This window comes from Aotus nancymaae, unplaced genomic scaffold (genome assembly GCF_030222135.1).
Source record: "Aotus nancymaae isolate 86718 unplaced genomic scaffold, 86718_ANA_hifiasm-v0.15.2.pri h1tg000008l, whole genome shotgun sequence".
Lineage (NCBI taxonomy): Eukaryota > Metazoa > Chordata > Mammalia > Primates > Aotidae > Aotus > Aotus nancymaae.
Genome location: NW_026988419.1, coordinates 38,007,485 through 38,027,872, shown reverse-complemented (window position 1 = coordinate 38,027,872; position 20,388 = coordinate 38,007,485). Strand labels below are relative to the sequence as shown.

Genomic DNA, 20,388 nt, shown 5'->3' with positions numbered 1-20,388 from the left:
CAAAGAGATGAAGAAACAGATTCTACCTCTCTCTTGATTGGATGAGCAGCATTATCACTTTCTAGGGTGTAAGAAATTTTGGGCCATATTTAACAATCTTCCATCTCTGGGAAGTAAGAAAGTTAATAAACATGGGTGCCATATAATCAACTACCACAAATCAAAATCCCAAGAAACCAGAAAAACACAAACAATCCATTCAACTCAATTAAACAAAAATTTTTTAATTGGCAAAATTTTAACAGACACTTAACCAAAAACCAGATATATAAATAAGCACATATAAAGATGTTCAATATCATTAGTCATCAAGGAAATGCAACTTAAAACACACATCAAAACAGGTTGTACCTTATAAATATATGTAATTATTCCTTCATGAAAATTTTTTAAATGTTAAACCACAATGAAAGAACACACCTTATTTATTCTCTCATTCATTCATTCATTTAACTTACATGTATTATTTTCCCCAGTACCAGGCATTGTGATAGGCAATTGTTATACAAATATGTCATGTTTCTTTTTTTTTTTTTTTTCCACATGAAAGTTTTTAGTTTATTAAGCTTCTCGTGAAAAGTCCACAGTGGCTATAGATAACATCATTGCAGCACCTTTACTCCTTCGGCTGTGATCCGATCTCCAGCTCACTTCTTTTTGCCAGCACCAACATTGGCCTTTGCAGTCCCCCTGACTTTCTTCATTCTGTTCTTGCGTTCCTTTCGTTGCTTTCTTGAAGTCTTTTTCTTCTCATACAGGCTATGTGTTGCAAGTATATGTTTGGGTTCATTTTTCTTTGCATAATCCAGGGAATCATCAATCATGCCAAAGCCAGTTGTCTTGCCACCACCAAAATGAGTTCTGAATCCAAATACAAAGATGACATCAGGTGTGGTCTTGTACATTTTGGCTAGTTTTTCCCGAATTTCTGTCTTAGGCACTGTTGCCTTCCCAGGGTGAAGGACATCAATGACCATTTGTTTCCTCTGAAGTAGTCGGTTGGTCATGAACTTTCTAGTGCGGATAGTTACTGTGTCGTTCATGATGGCGGTCTATCTTTAGACAGCCGGGGAGGAAAAGCATATGTCATGTTTCTTGAAAATCCCAATAGACTTGAAAAATTGATGGCAAAACAGAGTAATGACTAGTGTAATAGAGAAAGCACAAAATGTATAAAGGTACAGAGGAAGCAGTGACTAAACTTTGGGAGACTGGAGAAGGAGAGGCAGATTGAGTCTCTAGATAGTCTTGAAGGAAGGGTGGGAGTTGACAAGAAACAGTAAGGACAAAGGATATTCCAGGAAAATAAATAAGCCTGTGGTATAGCACAGAGGCATGGCAAAGCATGACAGGTTGGGGAAAATACAAAATGCTTGGCCTGCAAGGGAAAGGAGTAAGGTTTGCTGTGATTGACGGGTAGGTGAGCAGTACATTAGGCAATGAGATATGATGCCCTTTCCTACTCTATTGTTTGATTCTTGTTGGGTGAACACAAAAGATAACTGCTCCATCAAAATCTTTAATCTTCCCTTTCTCTCCTCCCCCTATGTAAGAAAAAAAAATCCCACCTTCCCTTAATCTTCAGAAATACTGTATCTGTACACTTACCACCTTTTACTTCATATTTAGCCTCATGTCTAATCTTCTCTATTATTAGACTGACAGCCTCTGTTAACATAGAACTTATGTCATTGGTCTTCTTCCTCAATACTTAGCAAAACAGGGTCTCCTTATGTTGCACAGATTGGTCTGGAACTCCTGGGCTCAGGTGATCTTCCTACCTTGGCCTCCCAAAGTGCTAGGATTACAAACTTGAGCCACTGCACTCAGCCAATATTCTTTACTCACTAATAATTGCTTGTTAAATAAATTTTTACTATATCAATTACTTTTTGGTACATGATGTTGATATGTTAGAAAGAGAAGACCAAATGCAGGATAGTTTGCTGCGATTGTTTCATAGATTTTGGGTAAAAATACAAATTCCAATCTTATATGTTGTAGGTTTTCTTTAAAATCAAGTAATTTTATAAATTTAATGTTTTGCTTTTTGGTATATATTTTTAAATGTTAGAATGTTTATAATTTAAAATATGGATTCCTTTTATGCCAGATTTTAAATTGAACTCAGCTTTCTTGGATTTACACACTAGAATTTGCTCTTAGTACTGGCTTTACATCCTGGAATCATGTTCTAGCAGTAATTCAGAAAAGATGTGTTAAATACATTAGCAATGTAAGATAAAAAATGCATTCATATATGGACCAATGATAAACTCTTACACTCTGACAACTCTCGAGAATGGGCTTGGGGATAACAGGGAATAATTTGTTTCAGCATCTATTTGATCTACACGTTATATATAAATTTTTTGGAATAAAAACTATACAAAATAAGGCTTGGCTAAAGCTTCTTGGCTGGTAGAAACATGGAGATAGGGTAAACAACATATAGAGGAGTTAAAATTAGTAAAGTTCATTGAGCATCTATTATGTGTGGCATACACAAGGGCTTTCATTATTTAGCTATATTCAGATAAAAGCTTTCACTTCCTACTTTATATTACATGTCTAGAGAAACTTAGTTTCTACCCAGAACTGAAGAACACTTAAATTATGTATTCCTAGGTACAGAGACTTATCCTCTGACTCCTATCAATCTTTCTCCATCAATCAGGCCAGTCCCTAACTAAACAGATGGGATTTTCAGTAAGCTCTGATGGCTAGCAGGCATTGTTGAGCCAAAAGTGAAAATTAATTCCATAGACAATGACCTTCTTCTGAAAATGCTTACACAGTCAAGGTTTGCATTCAATCATTCAAGGAAGATGTATTCCACTTGATTTAAGAGAGGACTTTCTTTCTATTACTACATTGCTTGCTATTGAATAGGAACTCATAGGGGAGGGTATTTGTCAGAAAATTGTTCTCTGCCTCTTTCCAAAGGATGGGGTACAGGTCATTTAAAATACAGTTTCTTCATCTATAAAATAGGGTAGCAAGGCTCATCTTTTCTCCAACTGCAATGATAGTATTTGGTACATCAAGAACCACAATAATTGGTCATGTATTTTGAGTGTAGCAGACTCATATCTGTAGCATGTTTCAAATTGTCTGCAATCCTACATCTTACAGGTTTTCTTTAAAATCAATTAATTTTATCCATTTTTTAAATGTTATAATTTATTAACTTTATTTCAGTAGATCCCAGAATAACTATTTTAAAAAGTATAATAACTCCCTTCTTACATGCAAATAGACTAAAATTCAGCAATGTCAAGAGAGTTTACTCAATGTAACATTTCAAGTAACTGCTAGAAAAAAGATTTAGAACTGAGTATCCTGACTTCGAATGCAGAGCTCTCTTAATTAACTCTTACATCTCTCCCTCTCCAGGAAATTCTATCTATTGTCACAGTATTCTCTCCAGATTATTCAGTGTGTCTTGTAACCCACTTTATAAATTCTACAAATTTCAAACTAGGCTTTTCTACCTTCAATCAACAAAGGCCTCATAACTATCACCTTCAAGGAAATTAGTCATCTACTCAAAAAGAAACTGACTTATAAACAAAAATAGCCCTTCATGGTTTTATCAGTGATTAAAGCAATTTTTATCTAGAAACATTTAGAATCAGGCACCAAATCATACAGCTCTACTTTTTAAACATATTTTTAATGAAATGAAATATAAATGGTATCAATCTAGCCTCCAACTTTAGCTGAATATAACAACAAAGTTGGGATCTTTTCTCAACCTACAAAAGTAATTAATTCACCACCTGGCTTTGTGCCTCAAAAGGATTAAATATAAAACATGAAAATTGCTTTCAGTTAAGGGGCAGTGAAATGAGATCACATGAGAACTTAGTAAAAGACTCACAAGATCAAAGATGGCACATTGGCAGCAGGTCAGGGGTACCTGTTTAAGCACAGCTACTCTCATGGTTCAAACAATTGACATTTATGTGGAGTTATAAATAAGCAGGCTCAGTCAAGAAAGTGTCCCCAGTTTCTACTTTTCAGAAACTGCTAGGAAGAATTGTCTGTATTCTGGATTTTCGCCTTTATTGGCCACCCACAGGTATTTGGAACTAAGTATCATTGGCATAAAGGGAAAGAAAACACTATTTTCCCCCAAAAAAATTAACTATAGAAGATAGGTATATGTCTCATGTCATGTTCTCTAGAACTATAAATTTCCTTTTTTAGCACTTAAAAGGATTCAGATCACATTCTTATTTGTTTTCCTCTTCCCACTGCATGTCTTGGCATATAATAGGCTTTCCAAAAAATATCTGATGTCAGAATCATCAGGGTGGTAAGCTAGGAACATCCACAAATGAAATATATCACTTGGTGAGCCAGTATAATAGAATCAGGGATTAGACTCTGGAGTCAGACCATCCAGGACAAATACTCACTCTGTTGCTTACTAGCTTTATGACCTAACTCATTATTAAAAAGGAATAAAAGTGTTATGAATTAATTAAATAAAGCATGGTATCAAATAAACTTAACACAATGCCCAGCACATAGTAAGTACTTAATAAACATTATCATTTATTGTTATTGTAATTGGTCTGGAATCCAGCAGCATATTTACCAACTGTAATCATTGTATCTTTATGCCTCACAATGAGAAATATGGGATGAATGATAGTCCTATTAGGTGAATAACAACTGGATAAATGATTGTATGAAAGATTGATGGGAAATGATTCAGGGAGTTTTCAGGAGTTATTCCTCAGGGATCACTTTTTGGCCTCTTCTGATCAATATTTTTAACAGTGTTTCGGTAAGTGATTTATCACATTTAAAGACTACCTAACATATCTGTAGGTATGATGACATAAAATGTCATCTAACATTACCCAAATAAGCCATTCTCCACTTCTCTCTAAAATATCTGTGAAAAAATAAACAAAATACCAAAAACTGAAGATCAATGAATTGTGGAAATTCAAAAGGCATTTGTACTATCAATACAACTTAAGAAGCATCTACATTAATGTATCACAGTCAATACTTGCCTAAAATGTATTCATGTGATTCAATATTTATTGATTGCCTACATGCACTCAGCACCGTTCTAGGAACTTAGGATTTATCAGTGAACAAAACAAATATCTCTATCCAGGTACAGCATGGGGATAGAGAGACTGTAATCATAATAAATAAAATACAATATATGGTGTGTTAAATTGTATTAAGTGCTGTGCAATAAAATTGGGAGCAGAAGGAAATATTGGCAGAGGATGGGGTGGGGGTACAGAATCAAACAGGTGGTCAGGGAAGCTCACCTCGTTGAGAAGGAAACTTGAAGGAAGTGAGGGAACTGACTCTGCAAACTTCTGAGGGGCAAGCATTCCAGGAAGAGAGCAGAACTGAAGGAAAGGCTCCAAGGTGGGAAGAAAGAAGAAAAGATGTATCACCTCCTTTCACGCTTGTCCCTAAGTGGAAAAAGAAAAACTGAACAAAAGGAGTTTGTTTTGGAACACAGGAATAATGTATATGTTGAATAAGACAGTCAAAATCAAAATTCAAAACACACCAAACTGATTAAGTTTAATGGGGATACATGTAAAGTATCCCAGTTGAGTTTTTTTGTTTGTTTTTCTTTTTTTTTTTTTGAGACAGTCTCACTCTGTTGCCCAGGCTGGAGTACAGTGGTGTGATCCTGGCTCACTGCAACCTCTACCTCCCTGGTTCAAGCAATTCTCCTGCCTCAGACTCCTGAATAGCTGGAATTACAGGCCCAGACCACTACATCTAGCTAATTTTTGTATTTTTAGTACAGACAGGGTTTCACCATGTTGGTCAGACTAGTCTCAAACTCCTTACCTCATGATCTGCCCGCCTTGGCCTCCCAAAGTACTGGGATTACAGGCATAAGTCCCCAGGTCCAGCCCTCCCAATTGAGTTTTTTTTTTTAAACTATACCTAACTATAATATAGCAAAGATATAGCTTAACAACAGGATGTATCAAAGACTCTTGGGTTTTTAGCTTATTTTTTAAAATCCTATTTGAGTCAGCACTGGAAGTGGCTGCCAAAATGGCTCTGATATTAAAATGTAATATCCCAAACCAGGAAATTGATATTTTGGCCCATCTATGTAGTTGGTTAAATTCAGAGAGTATATTGATGACTCTGCGTCCCACACTTAAAAGCGTACTCAGGAATGTAAACGCTGTGTTAGGAAATTGGTAGCCTGGCTTTGGAGAAAGAGTATATAAGACTAAAACTGAGAAGGTGGAAAAGGAAAAGCATGGAGTAGGAATAAGAAAATGTTTAAATAGTCATTAGTATATATATAAGACACTTTAAGCAAGTTTTTCTTGCTTAATCTTCACATTTTCCAGAGCAATTATTATTTATTGTTGCCTTTTTTTCTGGGGTTTTTGTTTTGTTTTGTTCTGGGGTGTGTGTGGGTGTGTGTATGTGTGTGTTTTGTCACCTCACTTTTTAAGCCAAAAATTGAGATTTAAAACTTTTGCACATGTGCACAAGGAGGAGAATATTTGGTATTTCTCATACTGAAAAATGAATAGAATCTAAAGATCCATCAATACAAACATAGATAAGCAGAAAGGTTAATGAATGAACCAGATCTATATAGAGCTATATAGGTCACAAAAAGAAAGCTGAGTGAAAAAAACAAGTTGCAGAATGGTATACACAGTATGATGTCACTTATGAACATTTGCAAAACACAAAATATATGCATATATATGTATATACATCTATATATACACATGTGTGTATACATGTATATATTTCTCTGTGTTCCTTCTTTCAAGAATTGCACTCCTCTTTGTCATTTCACTTTCTCCTCTGTTCAGATCTACCTATTTGCTCTTTTCTGGAGACTTGGCGAAGTCCTCATAAAGATGAGTTCTTATCCTGGGAAGAAAGTAAATAGGAAGGCCTATCTAGAAAAACTGTCAACTGGATTTTCAACTTTTATTTTTCTCACGTACCTTACCTATATATCCTTGCTTAGAATGCCTATTGCTGGCCAGGCATGATGGCTCACACCTGTAATCCCAGCACTTTGGGAGGCCCAGGTGGGCAGATCATAAGGTCAAAAGATGGAGACTATCCTGGCCAACGTGGTGAAACTCCATCTCTACTAAAAATACAAAAATTAGCAGGGCATGGTGGCACATGCCTGTAGTCCCATCTACTCGGGAGGCTGAGGCAGGAGAATCACTTGAACCCAGAAGGTGGAGGTTGCAGTGAGCTGAGATCACGCCACTGCACTCCAGCCCGGGGACAGAGCAAGACTCAATTTCAAAAAAAAAAAAGAATGCTCATTGCCATTGCCTGTTAGATCTTTACCCAATCTTTAAGATCTAATTAAACCAATCCTATAAAATACTTTCCTAATCATCCCTAATTAAAATTTAATTCTCCTTTCTCTTATTTATCATCTTGCTTGGCCACAATTTTAGGATGTCTTGTAAAATAATTTATGTGTATCTGTCTTCCCACTAAAATGACTGCCCTTAGAGACCATGGCTTTTATCTTGCTTGCTATTTAATTCCTCCTCAGCATCACAGGAAGCGCTCAACAGATATTTGTTTATATCAACTTAATCTTGAGACTTTGTTGTCTGAAGGCTTTTTTGATATCTTGACACCATGTTATGCAGCCAATGACTTTGTTTTCCATTCTCCTAAAGCTAGCTTTGTGATGTGCACTACATCTAACTAAACTCTGCATCAATTGCTTTTCCTATTCTCTACTTTGGTAGGCTTCACCTTACTTTATATGCCCATAAGCTCCTTCCTGAAATAACTCTCACCCCCACTGTTCTATTGTGGGTGTGTGCTTGCTTCTATGTGTGTGACTGTATGTTTCTACTTTCAAACCAATTTTAATTATTTCCAATATTGAGAACTATGAACTTGTCATCAACGGGATTGTATTATGCCCAACTTTTTTCAGTTACTTCAATGCTAATTAAAAATTCACTGTATACAACCTTAGAAGACAATATCAGCAAGAATCAACAAACTTCTTTTAAATTGATTTTTCTAATTAATTGCAGGATTAAAAAGCTATTGGAGTTTAAAGAAGTATTACTGGAGGCTCTGGGAGTTTTCTGAAAGACATTCTGAATTAGCAGATAAAGTGGAGCTTTCTTAGATAGCTAATTTACAAATAAATTCAACTGAATAACTAACCCCAAAATAAACTCACTTGTGTTATATAATTCTGATTTTTAACATATTTTCTTAGTAACCAGTACAACCAGTTCACATTGTATTTTTCTCTCACTCTTCCTAGGTTAATTTGTGTTCTTATTGAAGCACATCCTTTAGTAGTTCTTTCAGAAAAAAAATGTGGGTGGTAAACTAACATAGTCTTTCTAAAAATGATTTATTTTCTACTCAATTTTGGATAGCACTTTTGCCCTAGTACTTTAAGAATATTATTCTACCTGCCTTCTGGCTTTTATTACTAACAAAAGTCTAATGTCAGTTAAATCACCATTCCTTTGGCAGTATTCTGTCTTTTCTCTCCACTTATGTTTCAACATTTTCTATTTATAATTGTTACTTTCCATTTTTACTATAAATGTCTAAGTTTAAATGTATTTTTATCACCTAGTCATTGCACATGTATTTTTATTCTAAGAACTCAGCTCCTTTCTGTCTAGCTAAATTAATAGTCCTTAGTTTCATTGTTAGAACAGTGTTAGAACGACCTGGATAGCTTTCTCTACTTCTAGAAAATTCTCAGAGTCATCTCTTCAAACCTAATTTTTAAAATTCTCCTAGATGACTACTAAACATAAATTAGAACATATTGGTCTGATGATATGTTGCTCTTAACTGTTCTTTCACATCTTTAATTATTCATCTCTCTTTTCTTCATACAGTGTGCTGGTTAAATTCCTGTCTATTTACCATGTATTATTCTCTATATAGTGTTCTGGGTAAAGTCCTCAATACTATCTTCCAATTTATTAATTTTTTTTTTCCGAGATGGAGTCTCGCTCTGTTGCCCAGGCTGGAGTGCAGTGGCACGATCTTGGCTCACTGCAACCTCCGCTTCCTGGGTTCAAGCAATTCTTCTGCCTCAGCCTCCCAAGTAACTGGGATTACAGGTGCCCACCACCACACCCAGCTAATTCTTGTATTTTTAGTAGAGATGGGATTTCAACATGTTGGCCAGGCTGGTCTTGAATCCCTGACCTCAGGTCCCGCCTCAGCCTCCTGAAGTGCTGGGATTACAGGCATGAGCCACTGTCCCCAGCCAATTCTATGTTCAAGTTGTATTCAGTTTAGAGTCTTGATATGTTTTATAATTTTGGTTTGCAGATTCGTTTATAGTGCAAAGTGTTCCCCCGATCTCCAGTCCACCTGTTCTTTCCAGTCTAGCAGTTTTGTGAACCCGTCTGCATAACCCACTGGGGAAACTAGTTCAGAAACTTTTATTAGGGGCTTAGGGGTCCTGCCTTGTGGTAATAATAAATGTATAGTTTTTCTCAGATCCTACCTTTAAACTAATCCAGATCCTCCTGCCTCTGCCCCAATTTAATATAGCTGTAGGCAATTGTCATTAGCAACTCTTTATAGCCTCCTTCATAAGAAAGAGCCATGCAACTCTTAATTTCAAGTGATATCCCTGGTTCTAGTGCTCTATGTTGTGTAAAGTTTTATTCTTCCTGTACCTGACAGACACAAACTCCTAATAGTTCCACAGCTTTAGCATCTTTCAATACTTTGCAATTATGTTCTCTTTCTAGTCCACAAAACGTATCTCTTATCTTAAGCATGGTTAATGTCCTTTTAGTTTCTTTTTTTATGTTTCCTGACACTTCTAAGTGTTTGTAGCTGGAGTCAGGGGAACAGTGTCTGATGTCTACCCTGTCCCGTTATCATCTACATTGTAGCTCTCCTTGAAGGAACTGTGCTCATCTCACTGGAAACTTTCCCTCTTTCTCTACCAGTCTAACTTGGAAATGTCACCTTACAAGATATGAGTTCCTTCAAATGAACCCAAGATCTTGACCATTGTTCTCAGATGGAAGGAATTGGTCTGGCCCATGTCCATATACTCTTTAATTCCGATTAAATACCTGAAAAATGTGCATACACTATTCTCTATTAACAATGGTGCATTAGCATCATTTCTTAGAATCAAATGGAACTTCCTGTCTATTTAAATCCACTGAGTTAATAAGAGATTGGTACATCCTCTCTGCCTTAAAATAACAATTCACAAGGTCTGGAAAACTGATTTTCTTGAACCTTGACTAAGTGAATTAGAGTGAGCACTTGGAAAGTTAGGTTCTCCTTTGTTTTCACCTGGTAAACTGACCATTACACAAGCAATCTATTCTCTTAGTGGAAACTGCAGAATATATATGAGGCTCCTTGAAAGGGCAAAATGGACACTTACCTTCAAGCTGTATCTATGTTACAAAAATACTGTTTTTACTTAGGTTATATGTTTACACTGGTAGAGTTTTGAGTAGGCTAATGGAATGTGGCTGTGAGATACAGAATGTATTATAGAAAGAGTAAGTAATTGGCTGATAACACAGCAAGCTGGTAACCCATAGCAACAATCACCACTCTCAAACTGCAATTTCAAAAATGTTTAAGAATTTAACCACAATGTTTTCAATAACATTTCTCCAAAATACTTATATGGATTTATCTGTATAACAAAGATGAAAAAGAGAAGAAGGTATTAATAGAGAACAGACAAACAGATATAAACAGAGAACAAAAACAGATAATAAAAGCTCTAGTCAAGAATCTCCCACTTCTGATTTTCAGTAGTACTTAATGTGTATCACATAATTTCTCTGTCTACAAAGTAGAAATGCTAATAATATTTGCCATATCTTCAACTGATAAATACTCTTTGAACAACTAAAATTAAGACTTAACATCAATACAGTAGAGTGCTATTTTTACTAATGTTTTTCAGAGCTTTCTACAATTTTTAATCCATCTGAAAATAATTGCTTAATTACATGAAAAGACATGAACACCTGACTAAAATAAGGTTTCACACCCTGTGGGAGAATTCACATAGAGCTGTCCCATGAATTTACAGAGGGAATAAATTGGACCTATAAACTTGGAGCCTGAGGTCAGGTTTATTCTAATCTAAATCTGTTTCCAACTGTAAGGCAAAATTTAGCCTTGTTTTATGAGATGAAAAAGACATCAAACATACTCCTCTTACACAACTGAGTGACTCAAAGTGCTATTTCTCTCAGCAATTATCATATAAGCTACAGGAATCAAATGAATTCAGGGGATGCTATGGGCCACTATAAAAGGCCAGTGCTGGTGTTTTAAATGAAATCACGAGCATTGTCAAATGAAGACTTGCATTATGAACAGTGCTACCATTTGAAAACGCACAATGTCTCTGGCTACCTACTTATCACCCACGTGTGTTGGTAGTGGAGGAGGATGGGTTTAGAGTGGTTCACATTTGCTTTCTCCATTTTTTACCGTGCTTATTTTTAAAACATCTTCAAGGGTCATTAATGATTGGTGACTGCAAATTTGCCAAATTCAGTGGTCTTTCCTCAAACCGAATCTACTGTAATGTCTCTGGAGCATAAATGACACTCATTTCAAAACACCTAATGCATCTGGCCAATAAGGACACAACACTTGCCAGATACTTACTTCTGATAATCTTAGATCTACTCATATGTTGTTTCTACTATCATCTCTAGGTTGGAGACTCCCAAAGCTAAATGTCTAGCCCCAACCTCTCTGCAATCTTTAAATTCACATTTCTGAAACCCCCAATCTTTAAATTTACATTTCCAAAAGCTTTCACTGAAACAACCTATCAACTCGACAGGTCTCTGAACACCCTACATGGGGAACCACTCCATTAACGGTCTCTGAACAGCCTACATGGCAACCACTCCATTAACGGTCTCTGAACACCCTACATGGGAACCACTCCATTAACAGTCTCTGAACACCCTACATGGGAACCACTCCATTAACGGTCTCTGAACACCGTACATGGGAACCACTCCATTAACGGTCTCTGAACACCGTACATGGGAACCACTCCATTAACGGTCTCTGAACACCGTACATGGGAACCACTCCATTAACGGTCTCTGAACACCCTACATGGGAACCACTCCATTAACGGTCTCTGAACACCGTACATGGGAACCACTCCATTAACGGTCTCTGAACACCCTACATGGGAACCACTCCATTAACGGTCTCTGAACACCGTACATGGGAACCACTCCATTAATACTCCATTTAGTAACAATCAAGTGTTAAGTCTTCGTGTAGCCCTTCTTATAATTAAATCTTCCCTTCTGGTTCTTGTTGTTATTTTTCTTTCTGTTGTTCATTATCTTCATTCAGGTCTCTGTTATATTCATGAGCACTACTGCAGTTGCCTCCTAACTGTTCTCAATAGCTCCTCTTTGCCAACCTGATGAATTCAAAATCCCAGGGATATGGTTAGAATTCCCCTGTGCACACACACTTTTCCTGACTAGACTTGTCTACCTCAGCTCCTCCACACACTCTCAACACTCCTATGAAACCAAGCCACTTGTTAGTCCCTAAATCACTGATTGTTCCCTCTGACATTGCTGATGTCTGTTCAAGAGTTTCCATAATTGCCTCCTGTTATGGACTGAATTGTGTCCCCCTGAAATTCATCTGTTGAAGCCGTAACCTCTGTGTGACTATTTGGAAACAGAGCCCTTAAAGAGGTAATTAAGGTCAAATAAAGTCATAAGTGTTGGTTCCTTATCCAATATAACTAGTGTCTGTGTTAGAGGAAGAGACACTAGAAGTGTGCATGCACAGAGGACTGGCCATATGAGGATACAGTGAGAAGGCGGCCACAACACAAGCCAAAAAAAGAGGCTCCCAAAGAAACTAAACCTGCTGACACCCTGATCTTGGGCTTCCAGACTCCAGAATTGTAAGAAATAAATTTCTGTTGTTTAAGCCACCCAGTCTGTGGTATTTTGTTTCAGAAGACCAAACAGACTCATACCCTACCTGTGCCATGAAGTCCTTCAGAATGAGCTGTCCCCTCCTTGAAGCCCTTTAACACTTTCTTCTGCACTGCTTTCCTGATACTCCTTTTTTTTTTTTTAACTTTTTGTCTTACAGTAATTTTAGAAATACTGAAAAATTACAGAAATAGTACAGAGAGTTCTTATACGTCCTTCACACAGCTTCCTCTGTTAACATTTTACGAAACCAGGAAAGAAACATTCATACAATACTATAAACTACAACCTTCATTCTAATTTCACCACATTTTCTCTGTTGCGCCTTTCCTGGTCCAGAGCAATGGCACATTCAGTTGGGTTAGAGTGAATGCGCATTCACCCTAACCCAACTGAATGTGGTATTGCATCCAGTTGCCCGGCCTCCTTAGACTCCTTCACTCTGTGATACTTTCTGAGTTCTTTCCTTGTTTTTCATGACCTTTACATTTCTGAAAAGTACTGGACAGCTTCTTTGTAGGCTGGCCCTCAGTTTGGGTGATGTTTTCTCATGATTCAATTGGGATTGTGCATTCTTGACAAGAACACCATAGAAGTGAGGTTGTACCCTTCTCAGGACATCATGGTGATGACCAGGAATGTGGTGCCAATATGTCTTATTTGGATTGATGTTAACCAGAATTCTTCTCTGTGCAGTTACTATTTTTCTTTTACAGTTAATAAATAGCTGGTGGGAGATAGTTTTAAATTATACAGGTATTCCATTTCCATTTCTCAAACTTTTGTCCACGAATTTTAGCTTCCAGCAATGAATCTTGCCTGCAACAATTACTACTGCAGTGTATACTCAACGGTTATTATTTTATTGTTCCTCAAATTGTTTCAGCTTTGACCTTAGGTTCTGGAGCTTCTTAAATTTGGCTACTTGTTCCTTTCTATCTTCAAACCCAGCAATGGCTGATTAAGTCTTTCTCACATTGCATCACTCTGACACTGACTCTCCTGCCTCCCTCTTTCACTTATAATGAGTCTTATGATTATACTGGACCCACACAGATCATCGAATATAATCTCAATTTTAAAGTGATCTGATTAGCAATCTCAATTCCACCTGCAACTTTAATTCCACCTTGTCATGTAACATAACACACACATGGGTTCTGGAAATTATGACATGTATATTTAGAGAAGGGTGAGCTTTCATCTGTTTCCCACAATACTTATGCTTTCATTCTAATCCAACACTTCAAGGTTCACTCTAGCCTTCCCCTTTCTTTATTTGAAACTTGTTTCTCTGACAATGAGAAACCTGGCTCTCATCATCTATGACGTATTTCCTTATTTGTTCAATCTTTACACACACATTAGTTTTAGAATTGCTGCCCCATACCCTGTGAGAAAAAGACTCAGTAACTATAATACAGTATTTGTACACAGTTCTATTTGTTTAATCTCAGATATACAGCCAAAATGCTGTTTCCAAAAATTCCTTAGGTTAGTCTTTCTCTTCCCCACTGCCTTCACTGGGGTTATATCGCTCAATTGCAGCACAGTTAGGTTTACTTTTTGTTGCTCGTATTCCATTTGAAGGTTGATTCTAATTTATTTGTTGGGGGGAATTAGATGAGGAACAAAACGATTTTCTTCCAAATATACTCTTACTAGAAAATCAGCAATGTCATATGTGAAAGACAGGATTTCCTGTTGATAAATAAGAAACCAACTGTTCAACAGCTCAATAAATATGTCCCGTAGAGGTTTCAAATCAGTGGGCAGCAGGCCGAATACAGCCAATAGACCTTTTTTTTTTTTTTTGAAGTGCTATCTTCCAATATTGAGCCACCCTTTTTTACCCCAAGAAACCTCATAAAATACCAATTTTCACTCATTTCCTGAAAAATTAAAATTATCTTAATTGGCCCATGTTAAGAAATGGCTGCCTCCTTTTGACAAATAATAAAATCTTTGATTTGCCACCATCTTTGTATTTCCCAGCCCAAATCACTTCATTTATGTTCTGCCTAGGCCCTATATGCATTTGAGTTTGTATCCACTGATGCTAATACAGGTGAAGAGCCCTCAAATCCAAGAGAAGAAGAAATCTGAAACACTTCCATTCCTAAGTATTTTTGAATAAGAGATACTCAGTCTGTAGATAACCAACTCAGTTTGGATTAACGTTTTTAAAACAGTAGGTAATATTTATTGATTATTTTAGATGCCAGAAATTTTACTGTGTACTTTATATACATTACGTCATTTAAATTTACAAAAGCACTATGAAGGAGATAAAATCTTCCCATTTTACAGAAAAGAAAACTGAGTTCCCAAGAAGTTGACTTGATTAAGAGCACACTGCTAGCTAGGCACAGTGGCTCACGCCTGTAATCCCAGCACTTTGGGAGGCTGAGGTGAGTGGATCACAAGGTCAGGCATTTGACATTAGCATGACCAACATGGCGAAACCCGATTTCTACTAAAAATACAAAAATTAGCTGGGCGTGGTGGCAGGTGCCTGTAATCTCTGCTACTCAGGAAGCTGAGGCAGAAGAATCACCTGAACCTGGGAGGAGGAGGTTGCAGTGAGCCAAGACGGTACCACTGTACTCCAGGCTGGGTGACAGAGCGAGACTCCATCTCAAAAAAAAAAAAAAAAAAAAAAAAAAAACCACACTGCCACACTGCTACAAAGTGACACTTTAAACAGGGCATCAAAGTACTTAAAAGTGGGAGATCGATCCAAGATGGCCAGTTAGGAGGAACTCGGGATTGCAGCTCCGAGAGAAAGTGCAGAGGGTGAGTGGACACCGCATTTCCAGATGGATTTTTACTGCCCACAGACCAGGAGATTCACAGGTGGAGGAGCCCCATGGGTCGCCAGCGCTGCTGGTTTGACAGGCGCAGCTGCTCCTATGCCCTGGGGCAGCAGCTCCCTGGGCAGAGTGACTGAGATTGAGTCCCCTCTAAGCCAGCAAGGGGAGCTGAAATGGGGAGTCAAGCTAGGAGATTCCCGGGTAAAAAAGCACCACGGGAGACACAACTGAACCCGGGACGGTCCCGCTCTGTGGGGGAGGGGCGTCCTCCATTATGGAAACACCCTGCAGTTCCCAGGGCAATTTCCAGTAACCAAGGCAACCCACCACTACAGAGACTCCGTCACTACAGGGGCGGGCCAACATAGCGGAAGCAGTTCTAACTACACCCATATAAAAAGGACTGCAGGGAAGTTCACACGGAAGCTGGGCGGAGCCCACAGCAGCTCAGCGAAGCCTCTGCAGGCTGAGTGTGACTAGGCTGCCACCTTGTGGGCAGGGAAAACAACAGCAAGACAGCAGGAAATCATAAACCCCTAACTCCCTGGGACAGAACAACTCGGGGGGAGAAAAGGGGGTTTATGAGCTCTGCTGCTGTAGACTTAAAATTACCAAAATCAGAAAGACAGCAACTAAAAAGTCGATAGGTGGATAAACCCACAAAGATGGGAAGAAACCAGTGCAAAAAGGATGAAAACACCAGAAACAAGAACACCTCTCCTCCTACAAGGGAGCACAACACCTCACCAGCAAGGGAACAAGACTGGATTGAGAATGAGTGTGATGAAATGACAGAATCAGCTTTCAGAAAGTGGATAATAAGAAACTTCCATGAGCTAAAAGAACATGTTCTAACCCAATGCAAAGAAACTAAGAACCTTGAAAAAAGACTTGACGAAATGCTAACGAGAATGGACAACTTAGGAATATGAGTGAATTAATGGAACTGAAAAACACAACACGAGAACTTCATGAAGCATAAGTTTCAACAGCCGAATTGACCAAGCAGAAGAAAGGATATCAGAGGTCGAAGATCAACTCAATGAAATAAAACGAGAAGGGAAGATTAGAGAAAACAAGGTAAAAAGGAATGAACAAACTCAACAAGAAATATGGGACTATGTGAAAAGACCTAATCTATGTTTGATAGGTGTACCTGAATGTGATGAAGAGAATGCATCCAAGAGGGAAAATACTCTTCAGGATATTATCCAGGAGAACTTCCCTAACCTAGCAAGGCAGGCCAATATTCAAGTCCAGGAAATACAGAGAACACCACAAAGATATTCCTCCAGAAGAGCAACCCCAAGGCATATAATCATCAGATTCACCAGGGTTGAAATGAAGGAGAAAATACTAAGGGCAGCCAGAGAGAAAGGTCGGGTTACTCACAAAGGGAAACCCATCAGACTCAAAGCAGATCTCTCAGCAGAAACACTACAAGCCAGAAGAGAGTGGGGGTCGATATTCAACATCCTTAAAGAAAAGAACTTTCAACCCAGAATTTCATATCCAGCCAAACTAAGCTTCATAACTGAAGGAAAAATAAAATCCTTTGCAAACCAGCAAGTACTCAGAGATTTCATCACGACCAGACCAGCTTTACAAGAGCTCCTGAAGGAGGCATTACACATAGAAAAGAACAACCAGTACCAGCCACTCCAAAAACACACGAAACGGTAAAGAGCATCAACACAATGAAGAATATGCATCAACCAATGGGCAAAACAGCCAGCTAGCATCAAAATGACAAGATCAAATTCACACATAACAATATTAACCCTAAATGTAAACGGGCTAAATGACCCAATCAAAAGACACAGACTGGCAAATTGGATAAAAAGCCAAAACCCTTCAGTGTGCTGTATCCAGGAAACCCACCTCACATGCAAGGATACACAAAGGCTCAAAATAAAGGGATGGAGGAAGATTTACCAAGCAATTGGAGAGCAAAAAAAAGCAGGAGTTGCAATTCTCATCTCTGATAATATAGACTTTAAAGCAACAAAGATCAAAAGAGACAAAGAAGGACATTACATAATGGTAAAAGGATCAATGCAACAAGAAGAGCTAACAATCCTAAATATATATGCAACTAATACAGGAGCACCAAGATACATAAGGCAAGTTCTTAAAGACTTACAAAGAGACCTAGGCTCCCACACAATAATAGTGGGAGACTTCAACACACCATTGTCAATCTTAGACAGATCGACGAGACAGAAAATTAACAAGGATATCCAGGACGTGAACTCAGACCTTGAACAAGCAAACCTAATAGACATTTACAGAACTCTCCACCCCAAATCCACAGAATATACATTCTTCTCAGCACCACATCACACCTACTCTAAAATTGACCACATAATTGGAAGTAAATCACTCCTCAGCAAATGCAAAAGAACGGAAACCATAACAAACAGTCTCTCAGACCACAGTGCAATCAAGTTAGAACTCAGAATTCAGAAACCAACCCAGAACTGCACAGCATCATGGAAAATAACAACTTTCTTCTGAATGTTGACTGGATAAACAATGAAATGAAGGCAGAAATGAAGATGTTCTTCGAAACCAATGAGAATGAAGACATCACATACCAGAATCTCTGGGAAACATTTAAAGCAGTCTCTAGAGGAAAATACATAGCAATAAGTGCCCACATGAGAAGAAAGGAGAGATCTAAAATTGACATGCTATCATCAAAATTGAAAGAGCTAGAGGAGCAAGATCAAAAAAACTCAAAACCTAGCAGAAGACAAGAAATAACTAAGATGAAAGCAGTACTGAAGGAGATAGAGACACGAAAAACCCTACAAAAAATCAGTAAATCCAGGAGCTGTTTTTTTTGAAAAGATCAACAAAATAGACAGACCACTAACCAGACTAATAAAAAAGAAAAAAGAGAATAACCAAATAAATGCAATAAAAAATGATAAAGGTGATATCACCACAGATGCCACAGAAATTCAAACCATCATCAGAGATTATTACAAACAACTCTATGCACATAAATTAGAAAACCTGGAAGAAATGGATAAATTCCTGGACAGTAGCCTCCTCCCATGCCTAAACCAGGAGGAAGTCGAAACCCTGAATAGACCAATAACAAGGTCTGAAGTCGAGGCAGCAATTAAGAGCCTACCACCCAAAAAAAGCCCAGGTCCAGAAGGGTTCACAGCCGAATTCTACCAGATATACAAAGAAGAACTGGTATCACTCCTACTGAAACTATTCCAAATAATCCAAAAAGAAGGAATCCTTCCCAAATCATTTTATGAGACTAACATCATCCTGATACCAAAACCCGGCAGAGACTCAACAAGAAAAGAAAACTACAGGCCAATATCCATGATGAACATAGATGCAAAAATCTTCAACAAAATATTGGCAAGCTGATTGCAACAGCACATCAAAAAGCTTATCCACCATGATCAAGTAGGATTCATTCTGGGGATGCAAGGATGGTTCAACATATGCAAGTCTATAAATGTAATTCACCACATAAACAGAACCAAAGACAAAAACCACATGATTATCTCAATTGATGCAGAGAAGGCCTTCGACAAAATTCAACAGCCCATTATGCTAAAAACTCTCAATAAACTAGGTATCGACGGAATGTCTCTCAAAATAATAAAAGCTATTTATGACAAACCGACAGCCAATATCATACTGAATGGGCAAAAACTGGAAGCATTCCCTTTGAAATCGGGCACTAGACAAGGATGCCCTCTCTCACCACTCCTATTCAATATAGTACTGGAAGTTCTAGCCAGAGCAATCAGGCAAGAAAAAGAAATAAAGGTTATTCAATTAGGAAAGGAAGAAGTCAAATTGTCTCTATTTGCAGACGACATGACAGTATATCTACGAGACCCCATCATCTCAGCCCAAAATCTCCTGAAACTGATAAGCAACTTCAGCAAAGTCTCAGGATACAAAATCAATGTGCAAAAATCACAAGCATTCCTATACACCAATAACAGACTTAAAGAGAGCCAAATCAAGAACGAACTGCCATTCACAATTGCTACAAAGAGAATAAAATACCTAGGAATACAACTAACAAGGAACGTAAAGGACCTCTTCAAGGAGAACTACAAACCACTGCTCAATGAAATAAGAGAGGACACAAACAGATGGAGAAACATTCCATGTTCATGGTTAGGAAGAATCAATACCGTGAAAATGGCCATACTGCCCAAAGTAATTTACAGATTCAATGCTATCCCCATCAAGCTACCAATGACCTTCTTCACAGAACTGAAAAAACCACCTTAAACTTCATATGGAAACAAAAGAGAGCCCGCATAGCCAAGTCAATTCTAAGCAAAAAGAACAAAGAGGGAGGCATCACACTACCGGACTTCAAACTATACTACAGGGCTACAGTAATCAAAACAGCATGGTACTGGTACCAAAACAGAGATATAGACCAATGGAACAGAACAGAGGCATCAGAGGCAACACAACATATCTACAACCATCCGATCTTTGATAAACCTGATAAAAACAAGCAACAGGGAAAGGATTCCCTGTTCAATAAGTGGTGTCGGGAAAACTGGCTAGCCATATGCAGAAAGCAG

At 37.9% G+C, this 20,388-nt stretch overlaps 1 protein-coding gene across 1 annotated transcript; it reads right to left on the bottom strand.

Moving 5' to 3' along the window:
• Positions 1–539: 539 nt before the first annotated feature.
• On the bottom strand, positions 540–1,080 carry LOC105718394 (small ribosomal subunit protein eS24-like). Its single transcript, XM_064372836.1, has one exon. It carries the CDS (start codon positions 1,041–1,043, stop codon positions 648–650), a length of 396 nt encoding a protein of 131 aa, XP_064228906.1. The 5' UTR covers positions 1,044–1,080; the 3' UTR covers positions 540–647.
• Between the last annotated feature and the right edge of the window lie 19,308 nt (positions 1,081–20,388).

Excerpts from the sequence above, each read along its gene's own strand:
- LOC105718394 (XM_064372836.1), bottom strand. The coding sequence starts at position 1,043 with ATGAACGACACAGTAACTATCCGCACTAGAAAGTTCATGACCAACCGA.